Source organism: Saccoglossus kowalevskii, chromosome 10 (genome assembly GCF_978046115.1).
Source record: "Saccoglossus kowalevskii chromosome 10, keSacKowa6.1, whole genome shotgun sequence".
In the NCBI taxonomy this organism is placed as follows: Eukaryota; Metazoa; Hemichordata; class Enteropneusta; family Harrimaniidae; genus Saccoglossus; species Saccoglossus kowalevskii.
In genome coordinates, this window is record NC_140650.1 from 21,588,567 (window position 1) to 21,610,814 (window position 22,248).

A 22,248-nucleotide genomic window follows, 5' to 3' on the forward strand; every position below is an offset into this window, starting at 1 on the left:
AGTAAATGAAAGCCCAAAATTTGTAACATATAGATGTTTTAAAACCATTTTTGGCTGCGAGAGTTATTTATGTAATTTTGATAGATCACATTTGTTAAATGTGCTTTGTAAGTTTAGAATATCAGCACATGCTTTACACATTGAGACAGGCAGGAGACAAAACGTTTCTAGAAATGAACGTTACTGTATTTTTTGTCGTGATATCGTTGAAGACGAGTTTCATTTCCTGTTATGCTGTCCACTTTATTCTGACATAAGGAAACATACTTACCAGCTTATTATTATACTTACCCAGATCCAATTAAATTTAATAACTTAATAAAAACAAATAACAAACATTTACAGAGAAATATAGCATGTTATTTATTACAGGCATATAAAATACGAGATAGTATTTAAAAAAATGTGTTTTTCTTTTCTTTTGTAACCTTTACTAGCACTTCTTGTACTTATTATTTTTGTAACATTCTTTGTACATAAGGCCGGAGGCCAAAGTACTGAATAAATTATTATTATTATTATTATTATTATATCCAAGTTTAAGAAAAGGTTTCAGTGACGGACAGCCATTGTCATAACCGAAAATCCAACAAAAAATCTGCACACAGGGCATTCTTAAGATCGGAAAATCTGAATATAGAACTTTCTTATCATGGTACATGGCTGCTTTCCAGATTTCGTTTGCCCAATAAAAACGGTTTGAAATCATGCTGGTGTTTATTGTCTTTTACAATACCGTTATTTTAAAGATAAGTCCCTTTAAAACTTGTTGTCGCTTGTTCTAGTGAAAATACAATTGGTTATTTATATTATGACGTCATTTATTTTTAAGAAATGGGTTTTAGTGCGTAATTCATAATATGAATTGCAATAATAAAACGATTGACTGACCAATGCATTTGTGTCACTATCATGGATATACAAAATCATTAAAACCCGGAATGGAGCAGTTTGTACCCGGTAATGCGAACAGGAAAGTGTACACAAACCGGTCTTGAATAATATGAATAATAATTAACACAATGTTTTTATATTCAACGACAATTATCACATCAAACAACATCAGCAACAATAATTCGTCTGAAACTTATTCCATTATGCCCGAACGTGTGTAGATTTTTGTACAGATTCTGGTAAATCTGTTATTATACTTTGTGATTTCTCTGTGTTTAGTCTTCGGTTCTCAGACTTAAAAAATAGTAAAATCCATATAGCTTGCAATGAGGCTAGACCAGAATACACCATCATAGCAACTGCAAGGGGGTAAAAAAGACAATAGCACGTAAGCACAAAAGGACATAGTTTGTTTAGAGTAAATCGGTCTCATTTAATCAGCTATAGGCATTATCAACAATTCTCCATGACTTTTACTATTGGACATTTCTATTCTATTCTTCTATTCTATTTTATTGGTATATTAATTTGGTTTCTACTATCATCTAAGGTAGTGTGTTGCTGGGAAACAGAAACAAAAAACAAACATTTACAGAATGCACGAAGCAGAACCGCCTTTACTGGTAGTATATTTACAATAATATTTTAGTATTGGAAATTTGAAATATGTTGCATATGTATATATATATGTGAATATGGGTAAAAAGTTTGAAATGGCATGTATTATTTATGATTCAACATACTGGGAAACGGAAACAAATAAACGTTTACAGAATGCATGAGTGAGAACCGTCAGTACTGTTATTATATTTATAATACAAATTCAATATATGATGCATATGTATATGTGAATAGATATGAGTAACAAATGAAATGTGATGTGGTAAGTTTCTAAGACACTGAAGCCGTATTACTTAGATTATAATTTAGAAAAATATGTGTTTAAAATGAATATACAATGAACATAGTATATATACCCACTTGTGGATGGCAATACTTGTCAAAAAAATTCTGAGGCCTCATTATATTTTGTGATGCACCTTTTTAGTACTTTGTTATAATTAAATCATTGCAACTATAATCATGTAACTAGAGTAACTAGTAACTATGTTACTATACCTGTCATATCTTTAGGCTGTGTGATATTTGACTTTCTCATAATACTACCAATATATGAAGGGGTGCGATTTGATAATGTGCATTTCTGGTGTATTTCCTCGTATGGTGTCATGGGTTGACTCAAGGCTTCGAACATAAATGTTGAGGCTATACTCATGGCGTATCTATGTGAATAAAATATATTATTTTTATTATTACACAAGTTAATAATTGTAAATAATGTAATCCGAGTTCTTCAGAAAAATCTAACTTTGAAATATAATGAGAACATTTCACTCACGAAATGATCCAAACTATTCCCAGTGACGTAGCCTCTGCTACAGGATAGGTATTTTCCACCAACAATTCAACACTAACAGGATACGCGGCACTTAAAAGTATACCATTGAGTATAGAAAAGATTATAATTAAAACTTCTTGGTGCGGAATGCAAGAAACCTGGGGAGCAAAAAAAAACGACAAAAAACAAAATTATATATATTGAAAAATAAAATATTTTGCTGACTGAATATGATTAGTTGATAGCAGCTTTTTCAACATACCCATTCCTATTATAGTCTCGTACGTGTTATACTAAATACAATGCAAATAAGCAATACAAAACACTATATTCGGCATTCAAATAAGTATTTTAGATTCGTCAAAAGTGCCTCACCGCCATCGATAGTGATGAAAAAACTACACCCAGAGATAAAGTAACTTTTGCAGTTTCTTCAAAGAGTTTTGTTCTGTCCACAAATATTGAAGCTGCCAGAGAACCGATAATGCCAATTCCAATATTTAAAGCTGAAACCAAACCTATAAATGTCTGTAAAATAAGAAAATCATGTTTAAAGAATTACCATGGATTATTTCCTGTTTCATGCATCAACATATTTTCACACCTCACTTGTTTTGTTTTACATTGCTCTAAAATTACTCTATATGTATTTTTGTGGGTCAAACTCGAGCATGATTTCTTGACAGTTCTATCATTGCGCCTATATTACCATCAAATTCAGTTTATCGTCTAACACGTGGGAAAGCGCGCGTGAAACGATGGCAATGTTTTTTCTCGCTGTTCAGAGAAATTTGTAACAACGGTGTGATACAACGGATTTGAATAAGCATTATATAAGTTTTTTTTAAATTACTCACAGGCGTATATCCATGAGTACACATCATTTCTTCAGATAACGCTCCAAAACTAATGCCTAAACCACCTCCTAATCCGTAAGCTACGACAAAAATCCAATATTGCTTGATCTTTAAAATCTAAAAAAAAGAAAAAAAAACAATGTTGCAGTTACATTTTCTTTTGTTCATAAAACGTAATCTTGAGTTGAGCATAATTTATGTAAAACAGTGTAAATGTGTCAATAAAGTGATGTGAGGTTATTAAAATAAGCTGTTCTTTGAGTTGTTTCCGAATTCATAGCTGCGCCCTCAAATAAAACATGTGCAACAATAAAGTCAGACACGCATGTGCGGTTAGTAAAAACACATGAGTCATTGCGCTATCTATTCTTATATATGATACGTTTAATGAAATTGAATCAGTTTTTGTTGTAATACTTACCTGTTTTAAACCAGTCCAGAATGGTTGTGTATTTCCAGATGCACTAGCTGAAGGTGGGGATGGTGGTACACTGCTATGCAAACCAAATGTTGTTAGGACTACACCAAGTAAAGCGGGAATACCATATATTATCAACTACAGAAAAATGAGTATATAGCCAAGCTGTTGTCTTTCTAGAATCATATATACAAACCAATAACTATTGACGTTGTGACAAAGAAGCCTTTAAGATATTGCAATATGTAATGTTGTTTTGTTGTTACGGCGTAAGTAAGTGTAGATTCTCCATTACTTGCATCATCAGAGATAGAAATTTATGAGGACAAAACTGTTTTTCAGATCTAGAGCCAGCTTGAGCAGCAACAACCCTGATTCAATCCAACGATTTTCAGAACGAGGACCGGTGCAGATGCCTGGACACTGTACTGGTGCAGATGCATTCATATGCTAATTGTAATTGGGACAAATAAATCTGGCATATTTTAGCTACATAACTAAGGTATGTTTTGTAAGCCGCTGAATTGAATAAAATGGCAAAGGAAGAGGATCGACAACTGTGGCATTGGATTTCCATTTCTATCAGATTTCCAAAACGGGCATCAGAAAAGTCATATCAATGTCCATTTTGTTGCATGTGAATATCATAATTCAGCTTTGTGATTGTATAAGATACATAACTAGTCCCAATTTTTTTATCAGTTAGGTCAATAAATTATTATAAGGATTACGTAGCAATATAATTATATATACGTATAGTGCTGGGTAAAGCTTGATATACTGTAAACAGATGAAATAACAGTCATATTATATTTTGATTTCACGATCGACGAGGCGTATTTGTACTCATCGCGACACTGGATGCAACATCCAATTGTTTACGATTTTCACGGGGACAATGGAAGTCTATTAAATAACATTTCTTACCATAAACTGCACTCCTTTGTATTCTATTAACATGGGCGATAATATGTTCACTAATATAGAAGCAAAACCAGTAGTTGTAATCATGGTAGATAATGTTCTTTCCTTTTCACTGAACCATTGCTCCGAAACTTTAGCCGGACAGTTCGTGAAAATAGGAAATGCTGATCCTGCTATAAATTGGCCAGTTAATACTAATGGAAAAGTCAATGATGATGGAACGACTTGTAATGTGCTCATTAAACGTAGGGTATTCCCAATTACATTTACCCATGCACCAATTAGTAACTGTGAAGTTAAAACAATAAAAACAGATTAATAGTAATTAAAGCCGCAATAGGCGTGTCTTATTGCACGCTACATGGACAATTCAGTCTCTAATAGGTAAATATGATATGTTGTATGTCGCCAATAAATATATGTTTAACATATATTTTAAAGTCTCTATAAAGCAATGGTAAATTGAAGAAATTGCGTTCCTTCGTTATTTCATTCATTTATTTATTTATCTACAATGAACTATCGGCCACCTATCGGCCACACAAATATAATTCACATGGTTTTTATAAATTACATAATAAATATATATAATACTTAATAGTTAAATAGTGGTATAAAGTTAATGATAAAAATAATGCTAAAACTAATATTAGTGCTTTGCGAATGGATAACTAATGAATATCAAATTACTTTATCCTAGCATTTGCAGAAACTCGAAAACAAATTGCACTTCACTGCACTGCACTGCACCGAGCTGCACTGCACTGCACTACACTACAATACACTACACTACACTACACTACACTACACTACAAATCTACTTATTAATTTGGTCATACCGACAGTCTTAATCCAATGGAGTCCAGAAGCCACATAGATACAAACCCCATTGGAATTGAAACAAATACATATGACATGTACAATAAATTCACGTTTTCTTCAGAAGTATTGTAATATTCGGCGACAACACTTGCTGCAGGACTGAATGATTGCATTGTCTGTAAACAAAGACAAATGATTATAACGGTATGCATGTGAATTATAATTGGTGCAAACATCACATTAGTACTATTAATAAATACATACATGCATAACATATTTAAATATTCAGTGTTATATTTCTCCCCCATTATATGACTTCTAACTCTTGTTTCATTTGTCTCTATCAGTCAGTCGAGTATTGCATATTCGTTGTGAAGGAGAAACACGGCTCTCCAACAACAACAACGCACCTACCATGAATTGCTATGAATGGATGAAAATAAGTCATTCTCGTTATAAAAATAAACCACTCATGTAAAGCAAAATGGCCGCGTTTTAAAAAAAATTTGCAATCCACATTCATTTACATAAAAATCTCATCACATTCCATATAGTCAAAATTAAACTATTGCTATTATTATTTATTCCCTGTTAATTACATACCAATTGGTTTGACAGATTCAGCAAAACCACGAGAAAAGCAACGAACCATCTATGCTTATATACTTGATATTGTTCCACTTTCTGCTCATGATTTGTGATAATATCACTGTCTTCTACACCAACCAGTCGTCCCACACAGCTCTCATCTTCAGCCATTATTCATCGAAGTATATTCGCTATATTATATTGAAGCGGATTGATCTATTTATAGCAACTGGTAAAATGTATCACAACAAGAGGAGGTCAGACGAATCCCACAACACGGGGGATACATTATTGTTTTTTATTGGCGATCCTCCCTGCTAGAATTGCTCTAAGAATCATTTTGGGCGATCCGCTCTGCTAGGATTTCCTTGAAAAACACTCGTGTGTGTTTTGTGTTAGTAATCCGCTTCGCTAGGATTGCCCCCTTAATCAATTTGTGTGTATGTGTGTGTGTTTGATTATCAGTGTGTTATATTTTCTGTGATTGGCAGGTCAGAGTTAGCAGGTAACTGATTCTTAAATCGCTTTGCATTGTACTCAGCTTGCGTGTGGACACAAAGCTACTATTTGTTTTTTTGATATCTTTTTTTATTGCCAAGAAATTTGATCTCAAAATTAGGTAACTTTTTACGAATATTTTGTGAAAATTTTGGCTGGGTCGATTTCGTTCATATTTGGTAGGCAGGTCATACCTTCAGTCTAAATGGGTGGTAAAATCTGAAAGAATTCCAAGCATATTATTGTCATGACAACAGCTAAAACAATGATTTTTAAATACTTCCGCGCCAAATTCATCACCTCCAACCAGTGTTGTAATGGCAGTGTTCAAATGATCATGCTTTCTATTTTGGCTATGTTGCCACCAACGAGGGGGCACCAGCACTGACATTGTTACACTGTATCAACGCAACTTTGTAATTTGAATAAACTGTAAATGTTGCGTTCAATCAAAGAGTCTAGAAAATACAATCGAAAAATGCTCCGAAATACAAAGTTTGACATCTTCTCGAAATCGAGGCTGAAGGTTCAACTGGCGTGAATATACTAACGATAACAGCAAAATACGCATTAGTAACAACTTCGGCGTTTTGTGAACTTTGCATACGGGCCCCAGTTTTAGTACTAAACCAACGTTAGCTTCATGTTCATGTCCTACTATGGCATCTGTAAATTAGTAAATTCACTCCTGATGACTGTTATGGTACTATATCTAGTATCACTGTAATAGTACTATATCTAGTATCACTGTAATGGTACTATGTCATGTATCACTGTAATGGTACTATATCTAGTATCACTGTAATGGTACTATATCTAGTATCACTGTAATGGTACTATGTCTAGTATCACTGTAATAGTACTGTGTCTAGTATCACTGTAATCATTATGGTATTATGTCTAGTATCACTGTAATGGTACTATATCTAGTATCACTGTAATGGTACTATATCTAGTATCACTGTAATGGTACTGTGTCCAGTATAACTGTAATCCTTATGGTATTATGTCTAGTATCCCTGTAATGGTACTATATAGGGCGGCTACAGGATCATAATCAGGAGGGCTTATGATATTCGTCGGGGGGAAATACTGTCTAGGTATTGGAAGTCATATTTGTAATGATGTTGCCTAAGCATTAGAGACAATATTTGCCATGATGTTGCCTAGGTATTTGCATCTTAATGTTCTTTTGGTCGGCGTCACAGATTTATTCCCAGTCCTTTTTCCTGATCATAATTTGGGACGTAGCTACACGTAAAACTATTATCTCCTTTTGTAATTATCAGATTGTATGGAAGTTAGAATCTAGCTAAACGTGATAACATCGGGATCAAATAAGTATGAAACAGTAATTTGATAAGGATATGATACTTAATGCAACAAGAAGTTCTAATTGCTCTTGCGAAATAGTTTTTATTGCATTTATTAGACCTCGGAAAAATCAAATCTCTATATGTATATGTTTTTTTTTCAATATCTTTGACCCTTTCAATATGTTTGTGGCTATACCTTGCTTTGAATGTTGACTGTACCAGTGTGCTTGTGGGTTTAAGTTGGGTTTTGTCATTCAAATCAGGAATGTTGAATTTCTGTCCGTGTGTATTTATATACGTAGACGCTATTTTCTTTGCTTTAATCAAATTCACTTATAAATGTAGGTATACAGGTTTGCATGTTTTAGTGGATATGGAGCCGATCTTATTGCCCCAGGGCATAGCATATTTGCCACAGATCACAACACTCATTTTCAACTTAGATAGAGGAGTCAAGTCTTACACATACCCACCCTACACCCTACTCCGCTCACAATCTTATATAAATTAAATGACTGTTTATAAAGCAACTTTTGATGTTTCGTGTTTCTAAACGATAACAATTTAAATTTGAGCTTCATACTCACTAACATGAGTGAATTTACTGATCTTGGTAATGTAAATATTAAGAATTATATGAGAATGTCAATGTCAATGTACATGCTTAGAGATTTTGAACATAATATAAGTGTGGCTGATTGACTGAAAAAGCCATTAGGCTGATAGCTGGTCTGCTCAACCCAAACAAAGAAACCACATGTTTTCGGCTGTTGCCATGGTAGGACATGAACATGAAGCTAACGTCGTTTTATAACTAAAACTGGAACCCGTATACGATGTTCACAAAACGCATTCAGTCTTCCAAAGTCACTTCAATTTATTACTGACACTATTATAGGTATTATATTCAGGCAAGTTGACCCTTCAACTTAGATTTCGAGAAGATATCAAACTTGGTATTTCGGAGCATTTTGCGATTCTATTTTCTAGATTCTTTGATTGAACGCAACATTATCAGCGCCGGTGGTCCTTCGTCAGTGGCAACATAGCCAAAATATAAAGCATGATCATTTGAACAATGCTATTCCAGGTGTTAAATTTGGCGCGGAAGTATTTAAAATTCTTTGTTTTAGCTGTTGCCATGGCTACAATAGGCCTGGAATTCTTTCAGATTTTACCACCAAACTAGAGTGAAGGTATGACCTGCCTACCAAATATGAACGAAATCGGCCCCGCACAAATATTACAGAAAAGTTAAAATCCCATTCGTCGTGAAAAGTTACCCCAACTTTGAAATAAAATTTCTCGGTAATAAAAAAATATCGAATCAAAAAAAAAAAAATAGTAACTTTGTACTCACACTCAAGTTGAGGTGAATGAGAATGTCCGAGATTTTTAATCCTAGATTTGCAGGAGGAGATACATTTGGCGCGAAGCTATTTATTTTTTTGCCTGTTACTATGGCAACGGTGGGCCAGATTTTATCTACTAACTATGACCTGCCAAGTTTGAGCAAAATTAGCCAAGCTAAAAAATTAAATTTGATATAAAACGTGAAGACAATGGAAATCACACACGCAAATGTTTTTTAGGGGCAATCCTTGGGAGCGGATCGCCAACACAAAACACACACAAGTAATTTTAAGGAAATCCTAGTCAGAGCGGGTCGCCAAAAATGATTTTTAGAGCAATAGTAGCGGGGAGGATCACTAATAAAAACAATAATTTATTCCTTATATTATTTTGAAATATAAAAATAGAGTCATCATTCATCTTGGGCAGTATATAATAATAGTACTGCGTTTGTTTTAGTTATTCATGCTCAATGTCCCAGAAAACAGGAAATAACCACATGTGAAAACACGTTGGTGTTCAAAGAATGAAAACAAATCGTTTGTCTCGAGTTTTTTCATTTTATGTATTAAATTGTACACGTGACCTTCAAATCGGAACGTCAATCTTTATTGTTATAATGGTTTATTTTCGTATTTTCAAAATAATTCCGGGTAGGTAATCTGAATCCGGGCTTGGCTACCATGTTTAGTTTCCCCCCGTGTTATGCGATTTAGTTTGACCTCCCCTTGTTGTGTTACATTTTATCAGTTGCTATAAATAGATCAATCCGCTTCAATATGATATAGCGAATATACATCGGTGAATAAATGGCGGAAGATGAGAGCTGTGTGGGACAACTGGTTGGCGTAGAAGACAGTGATATTATCACAAATGATAAGAATCAATTAGGACAATATCAAGTATATAAGCAGAGATGGTTCGTTGCTTTTCTCGTGGTTTTGCTGAATCTGTCAAACCAATTGGTATGTAATTAACGGGAAATAAATAATAATAACAATAGTTTAAATTTGACTATATACAATGTGATGAGATTTCGCGTAAATGAATGTTAATTGCAATTTTTTGGACGTGGCCATTTTGCTTTAATGGCTTATTTTATTCATGGTAGGCTTGTAATGTGTTATTAGAAAGCCGTGTTTCTCCTTCACAATAAATATGCAATATTGGACTGACTGATAGAGATAATTAATAAAACATTATTACAACAGGGGTCATATAAGTAGAAGAGAAATATAACACCGAATAATTAAATATGTCATGTATTCATGTATTTATTAATAGTTCTAATGTGATGTTTGTATCAATTATAATTCACATACATACAGTTGTAACAATTTGTCTTTGTTTATAGACAATTCAATCTTTCAGTCCTGCAGCAAGTGTTGTCGCCGAATATTACAATACTTCTGATGAAAACGTGAATCTATTGTACATGTCATATGTATTTGTTTCAATTCCAATGGGGTTTGTATCTATGTGGCTTCTGGACTCCATTGGATTAAGACTTTCGGTATGACCTAATTAATATAAGTTGATTTTTAGTGTATTGTATTGTAGTGTATTGTAGTGTATTGCCGCAGTGAAGTGCAGTGTAGTGTAGTGTAGTGCAGTGTAGTGTAGTGTGAGTGTTTATATTGTGTAAACATATGGTAAACATATGTTACTCATACATTTAAATGGAATGGACAAAAGTGACATTACCTGGACTTCAAAACGTTATTTTCTAATTGATACTATAAATTCACATTCAAAATGTATTGACCTAGGAACAATTCATCAGTTTTTATTAAATTATTTATAAAACCATGTGAATTATGTTTAATAAATGAATAAATAAATAAATGGATAAATGGATAAATAAATAAATAATAAATAAATAAATAAATAAATAAATAAATAAATAAATAAATAAATAAATAAATAAATAAATAAATAAATATATAAATAAATAAATAAATAACGCCATTTCTCTAATTTACCATTGTTTTATAGAAACTTTGTAATATGTGTAAAACATATATTTAATGGCGAAATACAATATATCATATTTATCTATTAGAGATGACTCAATTGCCCATGTAGCGTGCAATAAGACACGCCTATTGCGGCTTTAATTACTATTAATCTGTTTTTATTGTTTTAACTTCACAGTTACTAATTGGTTCCTGGGCAAATGTAATTGGAAATACCCTGCGTTTAATCAGCACATTACATTTCGTTCCATCATCATTGACTTTTCCATTAGTATTAACTGGCCAATTTATAGCAGGATCAGCATTTCCTATTTTCACGAACTGTCCCACTAAAGTTTCGGAGCAATGGTTTAGTGAAAAAGAAAGAACATTATCTACTATGATTACAACTACTGGTTTTGCTTCTATATTAGTGAACATATTATCGCCCATGTTAATAGAATACAAAGGAGTGCAGTTTATGGTAAGAAATGTAATTTAATAGACTTCCATTGTCCCCGTGAAAATCATAAACCATTGAATATTGCATCCAGTGTCGCGTCGATCTTAATCAAAATCTAATATGACTGTCATTCCATCTTTTTACATTATCTCAAGCTTTATATCGCAGTTATACGTACATGTATTTTGATATGAAATCCTTATAATAATTTATTAACCTAACTGGTAAAAAATGGGACTAATTGTGTGTCTTATATAATCAGAAAACTGGTTTATAATATTCACATGCAGCAAATTTGACCTTGACATGACCTTTCTAATGCCCGTTTTGCAAATCTAATAGCTCAGTCGTCGAACCTCTTCCTTTGCCATTTTATTCAATTCAGCGGCTTACAAAACATACCTTAGTTATGTAGCTAAAATATGCCAGATTTGTTTGCACCAATTGCAATTAGCATATGAACACATATGAAGTGTGGCCGGCTGAAATAGCATAATGAAAAATAAACAAGTGTGGATTTACAAAAACAGCCAACATTGATCACATGACCAACAGTGGTATAACTACTTTTAGCATCATTTAGTACAGTGCCCAGGCATCCTCTTTCTGAAAATCGTTGGTTTGAATCAAGGTTGTTGCTGCTCAATACAATTTTATAATTTTAAAAAGTGCGCGAAATGTTTGTAAATAAGAAAGAATACTCTCCAAGCAGATGGTGAACGCAAACTGTTGACTATTGGACGAACGGCGAGCCCCAAAAAATAGTATCTGTTTTTACTCATGTCGCAATCATTGCAGTTGATGCGAGTAGTGGAGAATCTACACTAGTACGCCGTAACAACAAAACAGCATTACATATTGCAATATCTTAAAGGCTTCTAAGTCACTACGTCAATAGTTATTGGTTTGTATATATGATTCTAGAAAGACAACAGCTTGGCTATATACTCATTTTTCTGTAGTTGATAATATATGGTATTCCTGCCTTACTTGGTGCAGTCCTAACAACATTTGGTTTGCATAGCAGTGTACCACCATCACCACCTTCAGCTAGTGCATCTGGAAATACACAACCATTCTGGACTGGTTTAAAACAGGTAAGTATTACAACAAAAACTGATTCAATTTCATTAAACGTATCATATATAAGAATAGATGGCGCAATGACTCATGTGTTTTTACTAACTGCGCATGCGTGTCTGATTTCATTGTTGCACATGTTCTATTTGAGGGCGCAGCTCTGAATTCGGAAACAAATAAAAGAACAGCTTATTTTAATAACTTCACATCACTTCATTGACACATTTACACTGTTTTACATAAATTATGCTCAACTCGTGAATACGTTTTTTCAATGATTACAAATACGGCGGGAAAGCACGGGTTGAATGTTATATGTATTGTGAAAATTCAAGGTTAGTCATTTGCTTTTGTCTCGCCATTATGCTAAAAATAGTAAGTATGAACAAGTGAATTTGTAACTGTATCCTTTTTTTTCACTTTTTATTTAGATTTTAAAGATCAAGCAATATTGGATTTTTGTCGTAGCTTACGGATTAGGAGGTGGTTTAGACATTAGTTTTGGAGCGTTATCTGAAGAAATGATGTGTACTCATGGATATACGCCTGTGAGTAATCTAAAACAAATGAGCGAAAAAAACTAAAAAATAACAACAATATGTCAGCCGATATAGCTCCTCTGGTAGTAGTATTAATATATAAGTTGAGAGGACAAACTAAAATAATGACCACAAATAATAGATATTCATGACATTCTACCTTTTGTACTTCAAAATGTTGAATGACTAACCAATGACAACTGAGCCACACAATGAATATTCCAAGAATCGACGTTTCATATTTTTTCTTTATATTTTTGAATACTTGTCAGTCGTATATAAACAGAATGGTTTGTTAATTATTAAGATATCATGAAGCAAAATACACTATTGATAAATATATACTACTAGCTACTATTTGCGAATAATAAAACAGATTCGTGTATTTTCTATTTCATTGCTAAATAAATTCGAATCAGCTCATTGAATGTAAAAAAGAGCATAATCGCGATTCGACGAATATACAACTAGACAACTATGATCGTTACCGGAGTTTTTTAATTTTTTATAAATTTAAGATTCAAAATTGTTTACAGTATTGTATACATAAAAATCAATATCGATTTGATTGATATGCTCTCTGAATATTCATGACCCGGTAGTTAAAAGCCCAAACAGCTTTGTGCGACAAATCCGTTGTATCACATCGATGTTTCAAATTGGCCTGAACAGCGAGAAAAAAAAGTGTCATCGTTTCACATGCGCTTTCCTTCGTGTTAGACCATACACTGAATTTGCTGGTAACATAGACGCAATGATAGAATTGTCTCGAAAACATGCTCGAGTTTGACTCACAAAAAACATACATCAATGTTTTTTCAGAGTAATGTAAACTTCAGTGAGGTGTGAAAATATGTTGATGCATGAAACAGGAAATAATCCATGGTAATTTTTGAAACATTATTTCCTTATTTTCCAGACATTTATAGGTTTGGTTTCAGCTTTTAATATTGGGATTGGCATTATCGGTTCTCTGGCAGCTTCACTATTTGTGGACAGAACAAAACTCTTTGAAGAGACTGCAAAAGTTACTTTATCTCTGGGTGTAGTTTTTTCATCACTATCAATGACGGTGAGGCACTTTATTTTGATGAATCTAAAATACTTATTTGAATGTCGAATATATTTTTGTATATTGCTTATTTGGATTGCAGTTAGTACAAATACAAACACGAGACTATAATAAGAATGGGTATGTTGAAAGAGCTGTAATCAACTAATCATAGTCAGTCAGCAATATGTGATTTTTTTTCGTTTTTTTGCTCCTCAGGTTTCTTGCATTCCGCACCAAGAAGTTTTAATTATAATATTTTCTATACTCAATGGTATACTTTTCAGTGCCGCGTATCCTGTTAGTGTTGAATTGTTGGTGGAAAATACCTATCCTGTAGCAGAGGCTACGTCACTGGGGATCTTAGGGATCATTTCGTGAGTGAAATGTTCTCATTATATTTTAAAGGTAGTTTTTCTGAAGAACTCGGATTACATTATTTACAATTATTAACCTGTTTTGCAAATAATATATCTTATTCACATAGATACACCATGAGTATACCCTCAACATTTATGTTCGAAGTCTTGAGTCAACCCATGACACCATACGAGGAAATACACCAAAAATGCACATTATCTCATCGCCCCCCTTCATATACTGGTAGTATTATGAGGAAGTCAAATATCACAAAACCGAAAGATATGACAGGTATAGTAACATGGTTACTAGTTACTCTAGTTACATGGTTATAATTGCAGTGATTTAGTTATAACAAAGTACTAACAAAGTGCATCACAAAATATAATGAGGCCTCAGAATGTATTTGACAAGTATTGTCAATCATAAGTGGGTATATAGTATGTTCATGTATATACATTTCAAATACAGTTTTTCTAAATTTTAATCTAAATAATACGGATTCAGTGTCTAAAACCTACCACATGACATTTCAAACTTTTTACTCAAATCTATATATATATATATGCAACATATTTAGCATTTCTAATATTTAAATAATATTGTAAACTTAATACCAGTACAGACAGTTCTGCTTCATGCATTCTGTAGATGCTTGTTGTTTTTTTGTTTCTGTTTCGCGGTATGCATAATTGTAACACTTTTAATCATTTTAGTACTCTACTTTGATATTCTTGATATTTGGGCATAGAAATAATAGAAATGTCCAATAGTAAAAGGGATGGAGAATTGTTGATAATGCATATAGCTGATTAACTGAGACTAATTTATCCCAAACAAACTATGTCCTTTTGTGCTTACGTGCTATTATATATCACGTTTGTCTTTTTTACCCACTTGCAGTTGCTATGATGGTGTATTCTGGTCTAGCCTCATTGCAAGCTTTATGGATTATACTATTTTTCAAGTCTGATAACCGAAGACTAAACACAGAGAAATCACACAGTCTTATAACAGATTTACCAGAATCTGTACAAGAATCTACACACGTTCGGGCATAATGGAATAAGTTTCAGACGAATTATTGTTGCTGATGTTGTTTGATGTGATAATTGTCGTTGAATATAAAAACATTGTGTTAATTATTATTCATATTATTCAAGACCGGTTTGTGTACACTTTCCTGTTCGCATTACGGGTACAAACTGCTCCATTCCGGGTTTTAATGATTTTGTATATCCATGATAGTGACACAAATGCATTGGTCAGTCAATCGTTTTATTATCGCAATTCATATTATGAATTACGCACTAAAACTCATTTCTTAAAAATAAATGACGTCATAATATAAATAACCAATTGTATTTTCACTAGAACGACATCAAATTTAGTATATCCAAGTCTTTCACATACAAAATTCACAAAAGCACAGACATATTTGTGATGCATTGTTTTCAGAAGACGCTACCATAATTATAATAATTTATAATATTTAATGTTGAGTGATGAGTGAGGGAAATGTTAAATTTCTTCAAAAGATCTTTTTCATTAGTAAATGCCACCTTCATTCAACCGATTCTGATTTCTGAGATAAAAAGGTATGCTGAACAATTTATTATTGTTGGCAATATTTCAATTTGTATTGGGAGCAAACTGTGCCACTAAAGCTAGTCGTTGTAGTGTTATGCTTCTAAAATAAATTTGTAAAATGAAGCAGATTTGGATTTAAAAATATGGGTTGTAAAATGTGAAAATGAAATAGTGTCCAAAAAGTAATTTGCACATGGTAACAGTCACGTCTTATTGAACCCACGATGTTAGTTGGGTGAACCTTTTAATGTAAGAGCTTTTGAGATGGTATATAATTTAATTATATTTTTTAGTGATTTGTTCATTTAAAATTTTTAAATGCAGAATTTTCCAAGTGTACTGTAACAATGACTCAAGTGACTGCCAAATATGCCATGTTCTCCTCCCTTCCCCTTACTGTACGTTTTTATGAATTAATGACATCTGGAATTAAGTGTTTTAAATTAATTAATATGTAATATCGCACAGATTATATAATTTTATAGCAATTATGATATTGAAATAACTACATGATGAGTTTTAACAATCAATGGTGTATTGTCTGTTGTACAGTTTGTATGTATCTATTTTGTTTATCCTGCTTATAATAAATATCTAATGATACATGGAAATTATGCAAATAGACTAAACATTACAAAATATTATCATTATCCCAGCACGTAAAAACACTATACAGAAACATTGATGCGAAATTACATTTGTAATCACTAAACTTCAAATTACTAAACTTCAAATCACTAACAACAATTATTAAATAACACAATAAGTTATACAGAAATGTGTAAAAAATAGACAGAATCAAATTTTTATTTTTGCTTTTCAAACTTCAACAATGCTATGTTAAAATCATTCTCTATCTGTCCCCCTAACTTTGTGACACAGATTTTAGCTAATGTATTTGTTGACTCGATATAAACATAAGGTAATTCGCCTGTTTGAGCAATTAGGACAGATAAAGTTGCCAATGTGATACTCGAGAACCCTCGTCGTCGGTACAAGGGTACACAGTACCCAAAATCTATTTCTCCCATTGGACTGTGAACTGACCAAGCTACTGGGTCGCCTCGCAAATTGTATATAGCTACTGACATATATTTTTCAATTATCTTAGTAAAATTAAGAGAGATTGGGTCAGATGGAAAGGAATCCAGCAGCAATGATCCGTGTATCGGTTTTAATGAACCTTTCCAAAAACCACTAGGAAGGGCTACATTTGCAATTTTCTCTAAACGATCCGTGTCCATCATGGAAACCAAACAATACTCTTCAATTTTAGTCAGGTAGAATCCTTTATTATTACAGATTTCTTTAACAACACCAATACATTTTTCTGGTACAGATTCAAACATAATTTGGTCATTTTTCCAGTTCAGCAGCCCTGGCGTAGTTAAAACAGTCTTCAGTCCAGAGTTACATGTTGAGTACGGTAGACACATTGATATGGGAGTCGTATAATAATTATTCGATACTCCTACAACTGTTGTACACATATCAATTTCAGCGGCGTCAGTATAGACGTCGATACACGGCCATGAATTTCCTGTTCGGAGGCTGTTTTTAATCAACCAATACACTTGGCGAGAACCTGGCATCAACTCTCTTAAACGATGCAGGAGACTTGGTAGCGTACTCATGGTTCTTTTCACCGACATTTCTGCAAAAATCAAATTCAATTCCATTATATTATAACCCAAAAAGGCCACTTTCACCAATCGAAACAACCATTGAATTGTTGAGTAAACTACTTTGTTATATTTGTGCCTTCATTGGTTTTGTATAATAAGGTTTTCATGGCAGTGTGAAACAATTATAATTTGGTTGGTTGAATATTTAGAGCAGATATTAATAAATAATTCCATATGTGCACATGCAATTCTCATTAGTAAATTGTGTATTTGATCAAGCCATATTCTACAATGCATTTGAAATTAAGTAAGAACAATTTGAACTAATTGACTTAAAATATGATTTATTACACACGTCCTGCACTACATTTTCTGTTATTTTATTTGGGGACAGAAAACAATTATGTATGTCATGAATTCAGCAAATGTTCATGGAAGAATTATTGAAAGCAAGAAACCTATCGCTTTTTTATATTTTGATTAAAAAATGAAACAATAATTGGTTGATGCTTTCATCGACATTTGAAGTCTTTTTTATTTGTGTGATTCAAGATGGCGATTCTTTGCATAGCCAGATGATATTTTTGAACACATACGAATGTTGATTTATTACAAGCATACCACGGAGTCAATATTTGTTGCGTAATATACACGTTATTAGTTATTTTCTGATGTTCATTTACTTGTAAATATTCCCATGTGGGTATTGGTATTTTACAAGCTCAGTTACTGTGCCGTGATGTCATGTGTGTTAGTTGTCTGCATAATGCATAATGACTAAAAATATTGTGACCAACAGTAACCAAAATAATACACAAACATTCTCACTTATTGTGTATGAAAGGTTATTAAAATTCATCTCATCGCCAATTTAGAATGAAATTAAGGCTAGCATGCTTAAAATATCACGCGCCTACCACTGCATAATTTGGATCGAATGGATTAAAGCGGCAAATATTCTGCGTATGTAGCCTACTAGGTTTCTAAATAAACGCAGTTTTTGCATATTCGAGATTTGACAAAATTTAATGTTCGTTCTAGTTGTTACCTAATATATGCACATATTCCTTGTTTGGCAAATGAGAAGACCGTAGTATACAATACGTAATATATATGTAGAAACGACATTGTATATGATTATGTGTATGATATTATTGGGTTTCCTATTTTTTCAGGTTTTTTTACCAGTGTTTTCCATTCATGAACTATATTTCTGCCAATCAGCAAACTACCTCCTGAACTAATGACTGATATAGTCGCCGCTTTTACTATAGTGAAATAAATACCATAATTTACTTACAGCTGAGAAAGATATGATTGATAATAGTTGATCGTTGATATACAGTGTAGTTGCAAAATTGTATGTGCATACGTAGGCTTATTTATAACGCAGTTTTAAATGCTACCTGCATTATTTAAACAGCTACAATGATAACATCACATGACAATGGTATCACGTGACTATGGTCCATGTTAATTACAATTTGCGATATAAACAAGCCATTATCTATAGTCCCCGTCCAGTTTTTAGTTTCCGTGTCAAATACAAAAAAAATGACAGATGTATATTATATTTAAATGTTGCAGGAGTATTCGCATGTTAATGTGTTACAAACTGCGCACAGTATGAACAAAAATATGATCTCCAGTCCACATTTTGGATTAAATTACAATGCATCCAAACCATCATCCATCAATATTTAACCCATGTTTGAGTACAATCTACAATGCCTGAGAAATGATTGACATGTTTAAATGCTATTTGGGACCAACACTTCCAGCGGTCAAATTGAAAAAAACAAATATATGTGTATACTATTGCTAAACCTTACTTTGGAATTGAGGAGGCATCCATTGTCCAAAGATAAAATGTATAAAATGTCTTTAGCAAATAGAAACAGTGCATCAATATAATTGCCTTTGATACCCCTGTTAGTTCATGTCCTTTTATAGTTTTTCGTGCCTCTTTTTTTACAGCTCAAGCATATGTTCAATGGAACATGAATATGGAACTAGCTCGTCTACCAACTATTTATAATTCAGATTACAGAGAATACAATAAACTCATACGAAGAGTATGCAATGTTTGGCAATTATATGCTGGATGATTCACTTTTGTTGGAATGGTTCTTTATGAAATGAAATCGGGCAATAACAATTACAATGATGTAGTGACTGGGCACGTCAAATGTATATGTGGTTGATACCAATAATGGCTCATTGTTTTGATTTGCAAGTGTTTCCATGTTTACGAGGTTTTCCGGCTCAGGCTAACAATATGTCACACAGCAATATAATCACAAAAATGAAATAAATTAAACTCTTTCACTTTATTTATCATGACAAGTACAATTTCTTTATTCAATGAGTAATTAGTTAATATTGAGTCATTTTAATAATATGCAATTCTGAATTATGAGATGTAGTTGTTGCTATGGTTATGTATACCACTTCTGGTAGAGTTGATACCATTTCTGGTGAGTTGTTGTACAATTATTCGTCTGTAATATAATGAATAGGATTGTAATTGTCACTAATTTCTGGTATTTAAATGATTCTCTCGCAGTAGGTTTGTTGTACTATAGTAAAGAAATACTCAAACTGTAACGTTATATATGATAGCAATGGACGTTTTATTGCTAGTGTTTAAATGTCTGGCATTAATTACCTAATTGTTTGGCCGTGTGTGGCCCGCCAAGAGTTGGTGTGTGTTACCAAATGCAGACAAGTGTCCCGGAAACAAACTGGTTAGGAGAAATACAACAAAAGTTATCCTAAGTTATTCAGAAAGCCCAAAATGAGAAACAAATATGTTTTATTCTTGGCCTAACGTAACAATTCAAAGTGATGCATGGAAATTAATATAGCAAGAATATAAATTCTAAACCCTACAACAAACTGTATGATATTTGATGCATTCAATGCAATGGCCAGACACAAAAATATGGCCACCATAAAAATGTGATGTATGTGATTCTGAGTACCTTGGTCGTACCAACACCACAAAGCACGCTGTATTGTACATGAAATTATTCACGGTTCAAAACTTCAAACATTGGTTACACCAGCTAATGGCGTACATGCTTGCCAGACGTCAGTCGGTGGTCTTTGTTTACGAACAAGACCGAACCCAAACCTATTTATAAAACATTACGGCCACAAACATGTCACGAAAAGTAATTATTTCGTAAATTGCTAGCCTACGTGCGCGATTGTGAAAAATCCAGGATTAACATATTACTCTATGAGTACAAGCTCCGAATAGGTTTGATAAATATTAAGTTATTCAAATACGAAATCAATGTTAAATTTGATCACAAAACTTTACAAACATGTAGCAAAATTGGCTTATCAACTGACCGTAAATCGTTGAAATTTTCAGACTTTCGTAAACCCAATCGCGTTGCAGGAAGAAGTCAATCAATTCAGACATCAATATGGTGCACATGTGCTCTTAATAACCACGAACTTGTCGTGTTGGTCTTTGACCCGGCATGTACCATTGCAACATATTTCTTCACATACGTGTTTACACAGAAACAGATGACGGCCCATGTACGAGGTAAAAGACAATTAACATACGATTAACATTTTGAATTAGCATTCGTATTTCCATTTTATATTCTATCATTCGTATATACGAGTGACGATGTGGACTTATTTGGGAGGATATTGAATGGATGTCATTTATATTGAAAAAAAAATGATGTGCAATGTGATATTGAATATCACTTTTTTGTCTGTTGTTGAGATGTTGACCAAATTTTGTGAGTAACTTTGGAGAATTCCAACTTGAAAAGTTCTTTCAAGATGCCATGTCGATCAGAGATAATGAAAATGAGAAACAAATGAACGTGCATTTTTCCATTAACCTAATTGAACCACAATCTGTAAATGCATATCTCTAAAAATCATAGAAAATTTGTTCGAATCACGTAAAAAATTATTTGCACCTGTAACCCAATATGCATAATCATCACACCAACTTTGATCAAAATCATCCTGGTCATGTCTGGGACACAGCTGCTACCACGTAACAATGGTGATTTAGCACTTTCACACCAAAATTCACCGTTGGCTGGTCGAATTGAATTGAATACAAATATTGCCGCTGATGTATCTTACTGTCTAAGTACTGAGATTACTTTGATCAATAGCAACCTTGTCATGTCTGAGAAACAGCTGTTGACACCTTTGAAAAGTGGCACATTTTGCGTTTCAGTAAAGTTTGAGTGAGATCGGTCATAAATGTCTTAAATATGACTCCGAACCCCAAATTAATAAAACAAAAAATAATACAATTAATACAATTAATCAAAAATGTTAGTTATTCATAATTAGCGGACAAATAGTATCAGCTAATATCACAACATCCTATATAATCATTTAATATTCATGACGATAATTGTATTTACCTCCGTCATGTAGCGTCGACGTTACTAATTTTTCACGATTATTATATTTAAACATAACAATTTCACTATCACAGATAATGCCGCTTTGATTTCATTTGTAA

The 22,248-nt window shown here is 33.0% G+C and overlaps 4 protein-coding genes across 5 annotated transcripts; 1 reads left to right on the forward strand and 3 right to left on the reverse strand.

The window, feature by feature from the left end:
- Positions 1-338: 338 nt before the first annotated feature.
- Positions 339-4,007, reverse strand: LOC102804740 (heme-responsive hrg-13-like). Of its 2 annotated transcripts, XM_006817449.2 has the most exons (6): positions 3,572-4,007; positions 3,151-3,267; positions 2,669-2,821; positions 2,294-2,451; positions 2,014-2,177; positions 339-1,253 (listed from the first exon to the last, which is right to left on the reverse strand). In XM_006817449.2, exons 2-6 carry the CDS (start codon positions 3,175-3,177, stop codon positions 1,096-1,098), a joined length of 660 nt encoding a protein of 219 aa, XP_006817512.2. In that variant the 5' UTR covers positions 3,178-3,267; positions 3,572-4,007; the 3' UTR covers positions 339-1,095. The 2 variants fall into 2 exon arrangements, with proteins under 2 accessions (XP_006817512.2, XP_085360494.1); XM_085504368.1 differs by lacking the exon at positions 3,572-4,007 and having other exon boundaries at positions 3,151-3,461.
- Positions 3,219-6,073, reverse strand: LOC146737967 (solute carrier family 49 member A3-like). Its single transcript, XM_085504640.1, has 5 exons — positions 5,918-6,073; positions 5,332-5,490; positions 4,496-4,780; positions 3,572-3,706; positions 3,219-3,230 (listed from the first exon to the last, which is right to left on the reverse strand). The coding sequence occupies exons 1-5, from the start codon at positions 6,071-6,073 to the stop codon at positions 3,219-3,221; spliced, it is 747 nt and encodes a 248-aa protein (XP_085360766.1).
- A 3,805-nt stretch (positions 6,074-9,878) lies between these two features.
- Positions 9,879-16,718, forward strand: LOC102804629 (solute carrier family 49 member A3-like). Its single transcript, XM_006817448.2, has 9 exons — positions 9,879-10,034; positions 10,424-10,582; positions 11,224-11,508; positions 12,450-12,584; positions 12,999-13,115; positions 14,026-14,178; positions 14,377-14,534; positions 14,645-14,808; positions 15,421-16,718. Exons 1-9 carry the CDS (start codon positions 9,879-9,881, stop codon positions 15,576-15,578), a joined length of 1,485 nt encoding a protein of 494 aa, XP_006817511.1. The 3' UTR covers positions 15,579-16,718.
- Positions 15,779-19,145, reverse strand: LOC144353382 (uncharacterized). The gene is made up of 2 exons (XM_078009957.2): positions 19,033-19,145; positions 15,779-17,761 (listed from the first exon to the last, which is right to left on the reverse strand). The coding sequence occupies exon 2, from the start codon at positions 17,757-17,759 to the stop codon at positions 16,914-16,916; it is 846 nt and encodes a 281-aa protein (XP_077866083.1). The 5' UTR covers positions 17,760-17,761; positions 19,033-19,145; the 3' UTR covers positions 15,779-16,913.
- Between the last annotated feature and the right edge of the window lie 3,103 nt (positions 19,146-22,248).